At 34.4% G+C, this 16,647-nt stretch overlaps 4 protein-coding genes across 4 annotated transcripts; 2 read left to right on the top strand and 2 right to left on the bottom strand.

Annotated features, from left to right (window-relative positions):
• Positions 1-545: 545 nt before the first annotated feature.
• LOC115770132 (hsp70 nucleotide exchange factor fes1) lies at positions 546-2,212 on the top strand. Its single transcript, XM_030715272.1, has 6 exons — positions 546-687; positions 748-828; positions 1,005-1,536; positions 1,608-1,816; positions 1,940-1,995; positions 2,054-2,212. The coding sequence occupies exons 1-5, from the start codon at positions 643-645 to the stop codon at positions 1,988-1,990; spliced, it is 918 nt and encodes a 305-aa protein (XP_030571132.1). The 5' UTR covers positions 546-642; the 3' UTR covers positions 1,991-1,995; positions 2,054-2,212.
• A 237-nt stretch (positions 2,213-2,449) lies between these two features.
• On the bottom strand, positions 2,450-5,538 carry LOC115770363. The gene is made up of 3 exons (XM_030715606.1): positions 5,335-5,538; positions 2,917-4,529; positions 2,450-2,849 (listed from the first exon to the last, which is right to left on the bottom strand). Exons 1-3 carry the CDS (start codon positions 5,465-5,467, stop codon positions 2,670-2,672), a joined length of 1,926 nt encoding a protein of 641 aa, XP_030571466.1. The 5' UTR covers positions 5,468-5,538; the 3' UTR covers positions 2,450-2,669.
• Positions 5,539-5,935: 397 nt separating this feature from the next.
• LOC115770180 (probable small nuclear ribonucleoprotein Sm D1) lies at positions 5,936-7,095 on the bottom strand. Its single transcript, XM_030715341.1, has 2 exons — positions 6,972-7,095; positions 5,936-6,455 (listed from the first exon to the last, which is right to left on the bottom strand). The coding sequence occupies exons 1-2, from the start codon at positions 6,983-6,985 to the stop codon at positions 6,095-6,097; spliced, it is 375 nt and encodes a 124-aa protein (XP_030571201.1). The 5' UTR covers positions 6,986-7,095; the 3' UTR covers positions 5,936-6,094.
• A 521-nt stretch (positions 7,096-7,616) lies between these two features.
• LOC115770239 (tyrosine-protein phosphatase 69D) lies at positions 7,617-15,245 on the top strand. Its single transcript, XM_030715443.1, has 12 exons — positions 7,617-7,845; positions 8,625-8,727; positions 8,966-10,806; positions 10,914-11,138; positions 11,204-11,447; positions 11,512-12,400; positions 12,637-12,783; positions 12,848-12,958; positions 13,020-13,199; positions 13,254-13,561; positions 13,662-13,797; positions 13,863-15,245. Exons 1-12 carry the CDS (start codon positions 7,755-7,757, stop codon positions 13,938-13,940), a joined length of 4,353 nt encoding a protein of 1,450 aa, XP_030571303.1. The 5' UTR covers positions 7,617-7,754; the 3' UTR covers positions 13,941-15,245.
• The last annotated feature ends 1,402 nt before the right edge of the window (positions 15,246-16,647 follow it).

The raw sequence follows: 16,647 nt of genomic DNA, 5'->3' as shown, positions 1-16,647 counted from the left end.
AAAACAAACACACAATCTAATTTTGTAGACTTATAAAATACGAAAAAACATAACATATGAGTACGATAACAAAAAGTTGGTGTTGTAAACCAACCAAAAAAATACTGCATGAGAATGCAACACTTTTGGAACATAGAATATAAAAAACAAATGTTTCTGGTTGCTAACTTAATGTCTGATGAACATAAGGAAGCTTAACAAACATTATCTAATACATTTATTTATTTATTTATGTGTAGTTAAAATAAAAAGGAAATAAATCATGTCCATTCCCATCGTTCCATTAACAGTTGCATTGGAACGAAATTTTAGTTATTTGCTTTAAATTCTTTTACATTTGTCTGTCTTGATGGTATATCAATTTTTATTTGATGATTAAAGGGATTTTTATTTATCAACGTATGTTAAAAACTTAGTTTATGACAGAAAATTACAACTAATGATTGATGAAATAAATGGAATTCCGAACAAAAATAAGGGTATCGATAGATATCACCGATATCAACCGATAGCATCGCATAGCTGAACGCCCATCTCTTATAAATACACCGCCTCACATGTTTATATTATGATTCCAAGCCACAAAAACAAACAATATTCTTTAAAGTTTAATTCCTTTGCGTTGAGACATAAGTGATTAAAATGGAGGCAAAACGTTCTTCAGCCAAACCAAAACAAAATTTAGAGGCAAAACAAAACATTGTGACTAGTCTTAAAAAACATTGCTAATAATTTGTTCAATTGCAGGCATTGCTTAGATTGGCTGTGGAAAATTCCGGAAAAGATGAGGATGTGCCAAGCACAAACCCTGTTCAAACGGATGTTAAGGTAATCTTTGCCACCCGAGTATTCACATGCATGAAATTCTTGGCCTATTTCATTAAATATTTAATGTAATCACATGGCCGTACTTGTACATGCGCATAAATAATTGCTTGATGAGTAATGTGCTATTTTCAAGAGATTTAGTTAATATTGTTTTAATATCCCAATGTTTTTTTTAGCGAAATGATTTCCTTCAGAACGCTCTTAAAGCAATGACAGGCGATGATTTTGAAGCAGCTTTGCTAATTTTAAAAAGTCATTCGACCAGCCTTGATCAAAAATTGGATAGTTTGGATTTAATACGGGATAAGATTGATGACATTGATCTGGCCAACTCGTTTGTAAAAACCGGAGGCATAATTATCTTATTGCAGTATATCAGATCCCCAGATTATAATTTGCGACCGCAATCCATTTACATAGTGGCCGAAATGGCACAAAATAACGAATTTTGCCAGAATTATTTTTATAATGAGCGTATAATACCTGTACTTACCTCCACTATGAATGATGCCGATGAACATGTAGCTCGAGGATCTATTTTTGCTATATCATCATTGATACAAAACTTTCCACCTGGGCTGAATGAATATCTGCGCATAAATGGAGTTCAGCAGCTGGTGTCGTGCTTAAAATCTACCCATAAATCAGTCTACATAAAAGCGGCATTTCTTATAGGATCATTATCTTCTCGTGAGAGCTCAGTCAGAGGTAAATTTTATACACAGCGTTTGTTCATATATAACCTCCATTTTACTTAATATATTTGACTTAACCCACAGATCTTATTAACAAACACAACGCAGCCTCAATTTTGTTGAATAATCTGGAGAATAAAGATGAATATGACGACAAGCTTGATGCTACCTTAAACGCTCTTTCTGCTCTTTCCTCAAGTTGCAAATGGAGCAGTACTCAAAATCAAAATGCACAGGCCGAGACTATACTTAAGCAAATAGTTAGTAATAAAATCTTATTGGATACTTGCGAAGTAAGTACAAAACTAAGGTACTTAGTATTAGAGTAGAAACTAATACATTTATTTCAAGTTCAGAAGTTATTTGTGGTTTGTTTTATGCGTATCTTCATGTTTTATCTGATTCTTTTTTTTCAGGAGATGGTTAGCCTTGCGCAGAATATTTTGAAGAATATGACAAAAAAATAAATCAGGTAAGTCCATTTATAAATATAAAAGGGTTTCTCACCTTAAATAATTAATGTATCTCAGTCCTAGATTTTGAAGAAAAATTATTGGTTTTATACCATCCGCAAAAACTACAATCACAATTAAAGGAATCAACGTAATTGATGCTGTTTATCGCCAACTCTACTGCTTTTAAAACGGAAATAATATTTTGTTAAAAATCGTTAAAAAATATTAATAAATAGCTAAACAAATGTTCTAAACATAAATGTACATCTTTTTATTGACGATTGCATTTAGAATGCTTCAAATATTAATAAATTTGAACGAAAGATGAGCCTTTTCTTAAAGATATACATTTTTATAGATCCCCGATAAAATACTTCTCAGCTTGGCTGGCTTTCGTGAGTTCCTAAAAGGATCTGCTTCGTCACAATTAACACAAGATCAACATACCACATAAAAATAGGCAAGAAATTAAGAAAATGTAGACAGAGCACTTTATTTATACATTAGTCTTCCAAACAGCGGAATCTCCGAAAATGCAAAAACAAAATTTATACATCAAATGATTGCTTTTTACTTTGACTCGGGCAACTTTGTAAAATGTTTGGAGCTATTGTATTAGTTAGTGTATGAATTTAAATATTTACATATTTTAAGATTCACTTTGCAAATAAATTTGAATAACCAAACAGTTTTATGCTGGTAAAATATCAAAATCTTCCCCAACATAAACGATAGGTACGTGAGCCTTGTCTAAACTGGCCTCAAATATATAATCATACAATTTGTTTCGCTTCAAAGCTATATTCCAATCCATTACTTGTATTGCATGAAGACTTTCCGCTTCATTATGCTGCCGCAAAATCATAGATTCCTGAAAAACAAGTTAAAAATAGTATAAAATTCAATTTTTGATTTATGTATAATTTAACTGATCGTACCTTAATCTTTTCCCACTTGTCGTCCACATCTTGTAACCAGCTGAGCAACAATCGGCCATTAAAACGACAGCGTGCACTCTTCTCCTTTTCATCTTGCTCCGGGGTAATCATATTATAGATTTCATCATCTTTAAGAAATGTGCAAACGGAATATGGCGCACATTGCCCAGAGATACTCCTTGCAGCTTTTGAATGTACTCGGATAATTTCTTGTTCAACGCTTAAACATAGTTTTTCTCGTTCTACTATGTGCTCTTCGGTCAAGTCTCGCCTGGCTTTTTCTTGCTGCCGATACAAGCTTCGCATGCTCTCAGGAATGTCGTCCGGTACTTCTATTTCCGGCGTAGTTACATTCTTATTTAACAGATAAGTACGTTTGGTAAGGAGATAATCATTATAGCCCTGTGGTGGCCTGGGCTTAACGGGATACAGATTCTTCCATTTCCTTTCCACTTGCCTTCGAATATTTAAAAACATCTGAAATCCATTGGTAAAGGGATAATCATGTGGATGAGATTCTCCGGAAGCCATAGATGTATCAGCATGAGAATTTTTCGAGTTATCATCATTATTTTTGGGCCTTATTTTACGCTTCCGCGGATGCAGGTCAACATTTGAAGATGAGATTATTTCTTTAGACGATGACGTTGATGAAGTTGAAGGGCTCGGCACATTTGGTAAAACTTCGTGATCGAATTGATTATGTTGTATGGGACTCGCCGTCATATTGGTGTAAGATCCCTTGATATCAGCATTGTCATTGGCATGGTTCGACGACGCTGGTGATGGCGAGCTGCTTTGCATTTGCGGGGAGGAGTTGTTAGAGCTGCGTTCAGCGCTGGTAACACCACTTCGATAAGAGCTGCGCAGGACCCTTAGATTTTTTTCATCGTTAAACAATTTGATATTCTTATCATCAAGAATTGTTGAGCAGGCAATATTGACTTTCTGTGGACTTTCATGTGGACTCAGACATTGGTTTGACAATACAGTATCAATCGAGTCACTATTAGAACTGACAACATAAGGCAAGGCTGCATTTCGGGATGCTGCTACTTTGCCAGTTCGTAAAACATTACCATCTGTGTCAATCGAGCAATTCTGCTGGGGAATTACAATTTTCAATGGTGGCACTTTTAAGGCACCATTATATGAGCTATCATTGCTCTTATAGTCCTCACTGCCCTCCGTTTCATTTTCAATGTCAACAGTCTTGGTTGCTTCCAGCTCTTTATCAACAACTGTCGTGCTTATTTTACTACCTGAAGGCGAGTTTTTTGTAGATGCTAGCTTCGAGTTTTTCTCCAGCTTAGAAGATACTTTAAGAGAGGTAGTTTTTAAATCTTTTGTATTATCCAAATCTTTTCGTTTCTTCTTCTTTAAGTCGTCCCCATGCTCTTCAGGGTCTTCCTCAACATCCGAATAGCTGCGCTTTGTGCTTGTGACGCTTTGCGCTATATTTTGTTCAGCATTTTTACCATCCGTAGTAGATTCCTCTGTTGATGGCTTCTCCTTGGTATCAATAACTTCTATCTGCTTTTCCGTAGCACTGACTTCTTCAACATCTGCATCACCCTTTTTATCATTTTTCTTTGAATGCGTTCGAGTTGTCTCTAAAAAAAATAATAAAATACGCCATTAAATACATTAATGTTTGCACAGATTTTGATTTTCTTACGATTATAAATAACAATGAAACACTATGATTATTTTTTATTACCGTCTTCAGTCCAGTGGTTACATTTTGGGTGATTTTGATATTCCGCACACAAACATCATTTCTTCCTATTGTTCCTATGATACATTTATGATTTATATTTTAATTAAATTCTATACGCACAATTTTTCATATGGTTGACAACTATTCTTAATCCTTACTCAATGAAATAATATATTTCACATTTTGTGACAACTCAGCCTTTTCCAAGCCATATTAATACCCCATTCCCCGACACAACAAATTTCTATGAGGGCGTAATTTGTACACTGCTTGCAAATACATACACACGTATGTATGTGCATTCATTCATATGACGGAACATGCATAGAACTTATATTTGTATGTGTGCACGTTTGTATATGTGCATGCATTTATGCACAAAATTGGAAGTAACTTATTAAGGCGTTATCTATAAAGCACTCGTGTAATAGAAAAGTCCCTAGAGCTAATGAACGAAAAATGAGATCACTCCAAATTTTTCCTACACACATACACGCACAAGCACACCTATGCATGTGATTATATGAACCTATTTAGTTATTAGTTTTAAAAGTGTATTACGCCCACATGTTTGGTAGCTCCGTGCAACTTTAAGGATTTGTTGTATGTATACGGTATTGTATGTATGCACGCAATTACAAACGTACAGATTTACATAAGTATGCACATATAAACATAGATTTGTATGTTTGGCTTACCTGTTGAGGACGTTGCTGTCATTTGGATTAATAAAGCCATTTGTTGTCTCTCCGACATGGGGGTATTTGAGCTGGGTCTAGCTGGTGTGACCCCTGTAGTAAATCCTATCCCCTTTGGTCTTGGGGGTGGCATAATACCCAAATTCAACAGCAAACACGAAAACTTAAAATGTTGAACAAAAACAAGAACTCAGACTGAATAGCAGTGTGACCGTAAACTGAAAGTGTGAAAATACCTAACCACTAAAACTATCGAACACATAAAATGCATATCATTTAATTCAGAGTGGCATTTTCCGATAAAAAAGAAAAGTTTTTGCGATATTCAAACGGGGTCTAATTTATATGTTCGCGTTTCTTTTTCTTTTGAATGTTTCACCCTACTTTTTTAATCGCTATTTATTTAGTTTAATACATTACCTAATTTACCGAAGTCAACATTCTCTTAACTGAGCTTCATCCAATGTTGTGAACCCACTTTAAAATTAGCCCAACGCAACTGCTCAAATAGGATATACGAGATTTACAATATGTATATACTGTATTACTTATTAAAACCTTCTCGATAGTGAAATTTGTAATCAAAACGTCACTTTGTAGAATGTAAGTTTTATTTTCACGTTTGTTTTGAGTGGGCAACACCAAATGCTTATCATAGAATAGAATTTTTTTCAAAAAGTGCCCTCATGTTATTTGTACCGGGCGCTTGTAATTATTTTTCATACATAGGTTATCTTTTTTTATTTTCTGTACTTTATACTTAACGTCTGGCTGGTGCCCTGCCTCGTCCACGTCCTCGTGGACCACCACGTCCACGGCTGCCTCTGCCTCTTCCACGATTTCCAACACGCCCGCTGTCCTTTTTCTTGGATTTTGACTTTGGAGTATCGTCTATAAGCAAAGTTTCCAGTGGCAGACTGTCCGGTAATATAAAGTATCGTATATTGTTGCCACGAATGCTTAAGGATTCCAAGTGCACTGGATCTCTATTTTTGATGGTCATTTTAACACTTTTGAGATGTGTATTCATGGCTACGTCTACTCCAGTAATTGTTCCATGGATTTGAGTTCCATTTTTTAATTCGACTGTTACAGTTTCGTGACTGAGTTTCATCAGAAATCTAGAAAAAATGTGAAAACATGTAAATAATTGCAATTGTTTGGGAGTTGTTTGATTTGGGCTAAAGATATGCATATAAAACTATATTGTTTGGGAAATTTATTTGGTCGCAGAGCACAGCAAAAGTAGCATTTATTATAGTCTATACGAAGATATTTTAATATTGATGCAATTTATATATGATTCTACAAGTATCAACCTTTAAATTTGGCGCTTAAAATAAAACACGAGACGCATACGTACATACAAACACGCGCTAATATTTAATAGAGCTCGGTCGCATTTGTCGACTGTGGCCAGCATTTGTGGTGCATCATCATAGTACATACGTAGACATAACTCATATAAAATCATAATTCGTAAATATTTTGATTTTAAATATAATATTCCGGTAGACTTAAGCATACGTATAACTGCACATGCCTATTTGTATTCACATATGTATGTATGTAAAATGAAGCAACCATGTTTATGTATGAAACAATATAGTTATATGTAATTAACAGATTTCGCATACCTCACCAATTTCATTTTGAAATATTTGAATATCAATACACGCTTACGAATATATTGTTATTGGTTTTAAAAAAATTGACACTACTATTTGCCAAATATATGATAAATACAAGCCGAGCTGCACCGGCAATAAAAAAATGATTAAAATATCGAAGCCGGTGCTATCGATATTACATTGCAACACTGCCTTGTGAAGTCACGATAGCGCCACCTTTGTGCATATTGCCAGTCCTTGAGTATTTTAAAAATGATTACAATTATCAGAAAAGTAGCTATTACAATAGATAAGGCATTTGGCCCTTAATTTTATTTCCTATTAATATATTATCTGTCATCCCTGTAAATTTTGTATAGAAAATCAGCTGCTAAAAATGTATTGTTTTCATTGGTTTTCATAAATAAAAATTTGTTTTCAATTTAGGAAAAGAGACAGAATAATCAATAATTTTAGGACGATTTATTTTATACAATTGAAAGTAGTCAATTAAAGTTGAAGAATAATTTGCCTATTATGTTGCATTCTCTCATGTTCCAAAATCGTAGCTGGCTCTGCTTGGTTTTAGGGTGTGATAGATAACTTCTTAGAATACTTTTTTTCAACTGTTTTTCAACACTACATCGCCTGTGCCAAAAAGAACCCAGCCAGTATTAACTGAACTAGCAGCATAAATAATTTTGTAATAATGTGGCTATAAAAGTGCACAGAAGTGAAGTTGATATAAAAGGAGAGGGACTACCTTGTGCCCTTTGAAATACTCAAAAGGATCCACATAGTTATAAGGCGATGGCGTGTTTTTACGAACACCGAATAGATGCTTATGTGATACTTATACTTTTCTTATTTACTAACTTATTTGCGCAAGGATATAGCAGAGGTAAAAATTAAATAAAAACCTTTGACAAACATAACTATTCTATGACATCTCAAGTGAATCATTTAGTTTGTGTTCTGGCATTTGATTGTATTTGTGTTTTGTTTTGTGTGCAATATATACAAATGCCTGAATACAAGTGTATACACCCTTATATATACATACATACATATTTTTTGCGTATGTATGTGTACATGCCGCTTACTAAACGTGCAAAACTTGATATATGTATATATAAATACATGCTACCTTTTAACTTTAATAAATGCAAAATATATTTCAATCGTCGACAGCACAGAGTTTATCATAAATTATGAATGTCTGTGCATCAGCTATGCAAATGTTTGCCAGGACCAATCCCAGACAAAAGCAACATCACAAAAACTCAATTCTCATACTCATAATTATAATTAAAAGCTACCATGGTTCAGAGTTATACAAAGAAATTGATTTCGATGTTTTGCTTCTTTTAAATTACTTGTGATTAAGAAAATAGTATATAACTCTTTAAAAATGCAACAAAGAACACTTGATTTAGTGATGAGAAGTACAAATTCATCAATTGGAAGATAATTTAAAAGTTATGAAGCTTAAGCTCAAGCCAATATCATTTAACATGACATCATCTGTACACTCACTGCAATGAAACTATTTTCTATTGTCGGGCGTAGCCCTCTGTCTACGCCTTATCATTTGAAAGTTTTTATTTTTAATAGAGTATCCAATATATTATTTTGAAAATTATTGTCTAAAGCATTAACACTCTTACCTTTCCATTTTAGAATGGGTTGAAGTTGGAAGGAACTCGTCCTTGGAATGTGCATCTGACCACGAACCAGCGATTTGGATATTTAATAATGATACCAATTATAAATTTGATAACAGGTACGTATATCAATTAGCAGGGTTCTGCTCGGGTCTTGGAAGAGGGAAGATGGTCGCATTTTCTCAGCTGTCCTTAAATAGAAGTTATTTCGGATTCAATGATTAATTCGAATAAATCTAATTATTTAGGTTCTTTTTTTGCAAATGAAGAAATTGCACAATAAACAATGATGTAACAATTTAATTCTTTTTAATTTGATCTTTGATGTATTAAAGTTCTTAAAATTATTATTTACAGATTTACAACAACTGCTAACATTATAAATCCAGAGGACAATGACAATGAAAACATAAGTAATGATGTTAAAAAGTATAAAAATATACTTTACATACATGACGTTAAGATATCGGACAGTGGGAATTATACATGCAAAAATCCTCAAACCAACGCTTCAGTGGAATTTAATATACAGCCATTCCTCCAACCGAAGATTATTGAAAGCACTGTTGAAAATATAAAGCGAAAAATTAAACAAAGTGCCATTATTTATTGTGTTTTCGAAATTTACCCACAAAACACGTCGACAAACAAACAGCTTAAATGGCTTAAAGATGGTAGCCCTGTGGCTTTCATAGATGACTATACCTCAGTCCATCGGCTGAGCGATACACAATTGAACTTTACATTGGAATTTACAGAGTTGTATAAAAAGGAAAATGGTACTTATAAATGTGTTTTATATGGCGACAACGAGGCTGAGATCATTTCCAAAGAAATAACATTGCTTGTAATGGAAGTGCCACAGATCAGCATTGATTATGCGAAAGCTGTTGGTGCAAGCAAAATATACTTAAATTGGACGGTAAATGATGGAAACGATCCCATTCAAAAATACTTTATTCAGTATTCACAAGAAGGATCGCCCACATTCAAGTATTACAAAGATATCATAAATGGCAACAATACATCATGTGTCCTCGATTCGTTCAGTCCCAATACAACCTATCATCTACGCATCACAGGAAAAAATTCCATTGGCAATGGTTCGCCGTATCAGTATCCATTCGGTGTTACTACCTTGGATTATGATCCAACTTTTATACCAAAAGTCGAAACTACTGGGAGCACAGCATCGACCATTACGATTGGATGGAGTCCACCCTCCCAAGAGTTAATTGAGTATATTCAATACTATGAATTGACTGTCTCCGAGTCTGGGGATGTGCCGAAATTAATTGAGAAGGCCATTTATCAACAAAATTCTAGAAATTTGCCATATATGTTTGATAAATTAAAGACAGCTACGGACTATGAATTTCAAGTACGGGCATGCAGTGATCTTACAAAAACATGCGGCCCATGGTCGGAAAAGGTGAATGGTACCACAATGGATGGCGTCTCAACGAAACCAACCAATTTGAAAATCCATTGCAATCAACAAAACATTTCCAGGCTCAACTCAATCTCCATTAGCTGGAATGTACCTCAAACGCCAAATGGAAAAATAATTTCATACCTAATTATCCTGGAAGGAAATTACACATACTATAATCAAGAGGGTATGATATTAACAGAGAAATGGGGGCCTAAAATACGACGCGTTGATGAGCCCAGTCACAAAACGATTTATGAAGGCGTAAGTCCAAATACAAACTATACTGTTACAGTCTCTGCAATTACGAGGCATAAGAAAAATGGTGAGGCTGCGGTTACGAATTGCTTTATGCCGATTTCAACTCCCGAAACTATTGGCAAAACAATGTGGACGAAAGTTAAAAACGGCCCAAAATATGTGCTAAAATTATACTTGCCCAAAATAAGCGAAAGAAATGGACCTATATGTTGCTATCGACTTTATCTTGTCAAAATAATAAATGGAAACAACGAACTACCCACTCCGGATAAATTAGATGTTGCTACATATAATGAAATGCATAATAATAGTAATATTAAAACCAATAATTATGCATATATAGCTGAAATGCTTAGTAATCGGTACTTTAAATCGGAAATATTTTTGGGAGACGAAATGCGATTCATTAACAAGCAGGAAGATCTAATCGACAATGATAAAATATGTCGTAAATGCTTGGAGGGCGCGCCCTTTTTAAGAAAACAGGAAAGTGCCTTAAAAATAGGTAAGCATGTATTTTTAACGCTATCTTCTATAGATATTGTTTTTGATTCTTTTTCGCTTGAGAGTTTTTACAATATAACATTTCAATTAAAATTGTTTTATTTGTAGATTCCGCCCTGACTCCAGCACAAATTCAAAAAGAACAACTAAAAGTTGGGAATTTGACAGACCATGCTTTACAAGTTTTAGAAAGTAGAATGAGAATAAGACGAAATCCCACTGTTGGCATTGAAAAGGAACAAACAAATATTAGCAATCCGAATAATATCGGAGATATATATGATGGCGAAATTGACATTAATGCTAATTATACTGGTTTCCTTGAGATTATTGGTAAGTGACGTATAAAAATACACAAGTGACGGGAATATTAAGAATTAAAATTCTGTATTATGCAGTTCGATCCGGAAGTACGGTTCTTATGGCGTATAGTGATTACTTTGATGTCATTACACCTGCAACTGAGGCTGAGCAAATACAATCCCTGGATGATACGAAGTTTTATTTGAATATCGGCATAAAAGCAGTTGCTATTGCAATTGGATTTATTGTCATTTTTATAATATTTTGGATAATTCACCATCAAAAGACAAAGAATGCAATGCCTGACGAGGATACATTAACTCTAAGAGATTCGTTAAGGTATTTATGATTGCCTTAACTGTAGAAATATGATCTTGATTACTTAATATTTGTATAATTGCAGAACCCTCTTTAGGCGTCGAATCAACAATCATAGTCAGTTTATAGGATCCGGAAATCAGAAAGGTTTTGATACGGGACCTATTCATAAGACAGATTTAGTTAGTGCCTATAAAAACCGTCATAAGGATACGGATTATGGATTTCTACGGGAATATGAAATGCTTCCTAATCGCTTTACTGATCGGACTACCAAAAATAGTGACATGAAAGAAAATGCTTGCAAGAATAGATATCCGGATATAAAAGCTTATGACCAGACTAGAGTCAAATTATCGCCAATTAATGGAAACCAATGTACTGATTATATTAACGCCAACTTTGTCATTGGATATAAAGAAAGGAAGAAATTTATATGCGCACAGGGTCCCATGGAAACAACAATAAACGATTTTTGGCGAATGATATGGGAACAACATTTAGAGATCATTGTAATGCTGACAAATCTGGAGGAATATAATAAGTCCAAATGCGCGAAATATTGGCCAGAAAAGGTCTTTGACTCCAAACAGTTTGGGGATATTTCAGTTAAATTTACCGCAGAACGAAAAACTGGCGACTATATTATACGGTCCCTAGATGTAACAAAATCAAATCTGATTGGTGATGAAGAAGATCACAGGCAAATTACACAATATCATTACCTTACTTGGAAGGATTTTATGGCTCCCGAGCATCCTCATGGCATCATCAAGTTTATACGTCAAATTAATTCAGTCTACTCGGTGCAAAGGGGTCCAATATTGGTGCACTGCAGCGCAGGTGTAGGTAGAACAGGTACTCTTGTGGCATTGGATTCCCTTGTACAACAGTTGGAGGAGGAAAATATGGTATCCATTTTTAATACAGTTTGCGATTTACGTCACCAGCGTAACTTTTTGGTTCAATCACTGGTAAGTCCGTGCTATGTTTTATGAAATTGTAAAATATATTTGTTAAACCTAGTGGAAACGCTTTTGGAGACCTTAGACTAGACTACCAGCTATTGGGAAACAACATTAGTATTTTTTATTTTACAATAACTGTCTTTCGTCTGTCTATGTCTTTGGGTTCTCTAAAAGTCTGACAACCCACAATTGGATGGTAAACCTTGTAACTATAACTAACATAAATATTTTCTTATTTACAGAAACAATACATTTTTCTATACCGGGCATTGTTGGACACTGCCACCTATGGAAATACAGATATATCCTTAAATTTATTGCCATCAACAATTGAGTCCTTAAAGTTTAAGCCTAATGAAGGAAAATGCTTGTTAGAAATCGAATTTGAGGTTTGTATTAAGATATGCATATATTATTTTATTTATTTATTGATTTTTTTTTTCCAAATTAAAGAAACTTATTAACACAACGGATGAGATAAATAAGTCTTGCAGCGTTGGCGAAACTAAGGAAAATATGTTAAAAAATAGGTCTCATGAAATTATTCCATACGATCGTAATAGAGTAAGTATTTATACTGATTTGTTAAAGGTGAACTAATGCAAATCCATTCATAATTTTTCAGGTTATTTTAAGTCCCATACCAACGAACGATAATTCGACATACATAAATGCCTCGTTCATTGAAGGATATGATAATACTGAATCATTTATAATTGCACAAGATCCTATGGAAAATACTATTGGAGATTTTTGGAGAATGATATCAGAGCAGAGTGTTTCTACACTTATAATGATATCTGAAGTAAGCATAAGATTTATCCTAATTTTATATGCAATACATCACATCTTTTTTCAGATTGGAGACGGTCCACGGAAATGCCCTCGTTATTGGGCAGATGATGAAATTCAATATGATCAAATACTTGTAAAATACGTACACAGTGAAAGTTGTCCGTATTATACTCGGCGAGAGTTCTATGTAACGAATTGCAAAATAGATGATACCCTTAAGGTGACTCAATTTCAGTATAACGGTTGGCCGACTGTTGATGGAGAAGTTCCTGAAGTGTGTCGGGGCATAATTGAGCTGGTAGACCAAGCACACAAACATTATAAAAGTCACAAAAATACTGGCTGCCGATCTCCACTTACAGTTCACTGCAGGTTATTATTAGTTTCCCAATTGCTAATGTCATTCGTAAATGGCTTCCTAATACTTATCCATAAAGTTATAAATTGATATCCGAAAATATTTGTATTACAGCTTGGGAACTGATCGAAGTTCAATTTTTGTTGCGATGTGCATATTGGTTCAGCATCTCAGATTGGAAAAGAGTGTAGATATATGTTCAACCACAAGAAAATTGCGATCTCAGCGACCAGGACTTTTAAATTCATTCGTAAGTATAATAAATAATGCATATCAAAGAATCAAAATCTAAAATTATTCCACATTTGCTTTTAGGCACAATACGAGTTCCTACATCGCGCCATTTTAAACTATTCAGATCTACATAAGTTGTCGGAAAATATTGAGGATTAAATAAGATATTGATGTACTCATAGAAGTGTGGATGAGTTTACACATACACAATACATAGATATTATAATAATGTACATTTCAAGAAACTTCATATAGTATGTATTTATGTGCGACGGATGTATACACATTTTTTTACCAATTTATTTTTAACCTTATACATATATTTGTATGTCTGTATGTGCGTATTTATACTGATAAAGCTACCAAAGGAAGAATATTAATTTATTTTATAAGATTATGTGTAAAGTAATAATAAATAAAATATGTATCTTTTACATTTAAGGAACCAGCACAACAGCTTAGAGCTATAAACAACTCAAATATTAGCTATCAACCAACCAAGGTCCTACATATCGTTACAACGATGATTGTATAAAACTTAAGTATATTTTCTTTTTTCAGCGATAACAGCGAATTTTCATTTTAGTTTTTGGATTAAAGGATAGAGGGGTGACTTGCGAGTATCTGTATATTATTCTCCCATAGTTTGCAAATGCCCAACTAAGTTTTAAATGCTACTGAATACCATGAGAACCGCAGCGAAAGGCGGTTGGTATTTTAGAGACTATATTTGACAAATCAATGGGATACCATCTTCAACAGAGTCGCTCCTCTACTCCTAAGAACAATTTCAGCTGACTTTGAAAAGCAAACGGATATTGAAGACATGTAATTCACAAAAATCTGACATTGGCTTTGAACAAAAATCAATTTTGAAATGCTCTGCAATAAAATTGATGAAAATCGCATAGAAAGGTGTTTTTATATCTTAATAGCTTATGTTCCAGATACACTAGCTTTGTCTCCTGTTACACTAGACTGCGCGAAACTGATCAAAAATTATTAGACTAAAGTAAACAGACAGACATTGTGCGAAGCCAATATTCTCGTTTTCCACATTTCCCTTTTGTAAAGAGTATATACAAATTCGGGGAACAGGCCATAACTTGCATTCCATATTTATGTAATTACAAATGTACTTGTACGACAACTGAACTTGCTACACTAGTTTGCGGACCTTTCATTAAATTAATTAACTTTTTTGTGCAAATACTGTCCGGAGCACAGCACAACGTTCTGCATGTCAGTATCAGAGCATCCTGGGTTGCACTTGAATTCATCATCAAACTGAAAATGATGTTTTCAGTTAAAACTCAAGACTTGTGTCAACACTTATGAAAGGCCGCTCGGTACGTGCTCTGCTTAAAATTTAATGAATTTATATATGCAGACGCGCCCATTTAATGAGCAAAATTGTGAAAATGACTACAGAAAGAAAAAAAAATTAGCTTTGATTCAATCTATAAATGAAAGCTCCCCATCTTGATGTTACATTCGTTTTAGTCAAGTAATTTAAATAGATATTTTTTTTATAAAGTAATAATAATTATTTTACTTTAATTTTAAATGCCCATCTAAATGTTACATTTGTTGTAGTCAAGTAATTTAATTCATATTTTTTATAAAGTAACTATATTTTTTTAACTTTAATTTAAATTAATAATCGAGTTGTAATTTTTGTACTGCGGCTACTAAGAAATAATCGGAAATATATGTTTTGTTTTTATATAGATATTGTTTCTGACCCATTCTTCTAATTTAATCATATCATGTGCTTATCGTAACGATAAACTGCGACACGTGCAATACATTTATAACTTTTTCGGAATCAACAAAAAATAGATGAATATATTACAAAAAAAAAAAAAGAAAACAATTATCATTATCATGGGGTTTTAATCAAACCGACTTGTGTCGCAGCTCTACTCACCGGTTATCTAACAAGGGTACATTCGCCCGTTTGCAGAGCGGACCAGCGCTCCATAAACAAATATTTACCTAATTCAATCCGTCATTTGGTAAGTCACAAGCGTGAGAACAGCAAACAAAAACTTTATATCTATCGGATGCATAAGCAGAGAGAGATCCTTGAAAGCTCCCTCCCCCGCTGACGTTGCCAGCGAGCGGAGGCTGACTTAATTTCACGTCTTAGCATCAGTTACGACCCCGCCAATTGGAAAAGTCAACGGACGGACGGACGGGTCCGTTGGCCGACTTCAAAGGAGCAACGCGCCCAACGATTCGCCGAGGGTATCTCATCCGCAACACGTGGCGCTTCGGCGGCGGGCGACGTTCGGCCTGAGAATGCCAATTGTTGTGCCGGCCATAAACTGCAGTCGAACGGGTGGATACTTGCATACTTGCTATGAATGAGATATTCACCGCACACACAAACACACACACACACACACCCAAACTTACCCATAAAAAGCAATAAACTAAAATTAAGTCAGAAAACGTGTCAAAGTCAGTGCCCAGTGCACTGACAGTGATGTAAAAACAAACACAAATAGCGAACGGCGGTCCTTGTTTACCTTCATAAAACCCGCTGCAGATGCCTTTGGCTCAGGCTTATAGAGAATCAGTGAGGTTTGATATGTATATGGAGTTACCCTTGGGCGAAACTCACCCCATTCTAAGCAGAATCCCATCAAAATTCAAGGCATACTGCAAGCTCTCTCACACACACACACACACACACACGCACATAATAAATTTGCAATTCGTGGTGAATTTAGACTAACGATACATAAGTAGTGTGAAATAATGATGTTATAAAATAAGGAACTGTTACACATTCAAATGCGCGCCAAGCATGACGAGCATAACGTTAATTTAAGTGATTTGTACGGATCAAACGTGTACT

Source organism: Drosophila novamexicana, unplaced genomic scaffold (genome assembly GCF_003285875.2).
Source record: "Drosophila novamexicana strain 15010-1031.04,08,12 unplaced genomic scaffold, DnovRS2.1 tig00004555-arrow-pilon, whole genome shotgun sequence".
Classification (NCBI taxonomy): Eukaryota; Metazoa; Arthropoda; class Insecta; order Diptera; family Drosophilidae; genus Drosophila; species Drosophila novamexicana.
The sequence above is the reverse complement of the archived record's forward strand: the minus strand, read 5'-3'. Positions and strand labels throughout refer to the sequence as shown.

Coding starts and splice junctions, on each gene's coding strand:
- LOC115770239 (XM_030715443.1), top strand. CDS start 7,755: ATGGCGTGTTTTTACGAACACCGAATAGATGCTTATGTGATACTTATA. Junction 7,846..8,624: donor TGCGCAAGGATATAGCAGAG/GTAAAAATTAAA, acceptor TTTCCATTTTAG/AATGGGTTGAAGTTGGAAGG. Junction 11,139..11,203: donor TGGTTTCCTTGAGATTATTG/GTAAGTGACGTA, acceptor TGTATTATGCAG/TTCGATCCGGAAGTACGGTT.
- LOC115770132 (XM_030715272.1), top strand. CDS start 643: ATGGAGGCAAAACGTTCTTCAGCCAAACCAAAACAAAATTTAGAG. Junction 829..1,004: donor CTGTTCAAACGGATGTTAAG/GTAATCTTTGCC, acceptor TGTTTTTTTTAG/CGAAATGATTTCCTTCAGAA. Junction 1,817..1,939: donor TCTTATTGGATACTTGCGAA/GTAAGTACAAAA, acceptor CTTTTTTTTCAG/GAGATGGTTAGCCTTGCGCA.
- LOC115770363 (XM_030715606.1), bottom strand. CDS start 5,467: ATGCCACCCCCAAGACCAAAGGGGATAGGATTTACTACAGGGGTCACA. Junction 4,530..5,334: donor GACAGCAACGTCCTCAACAG/GTAAGCCAAACA, acceptor TATTTTTTTTAG/AGACAACTCGAACGCATTCA. Junction 2,850..2,916: donor ACAAGTGGGAAAAGATTAAG/GTACGATCAGTT, acceptor CTTGTTTTTCAG/GAATCTATGATTTTGCGGCA.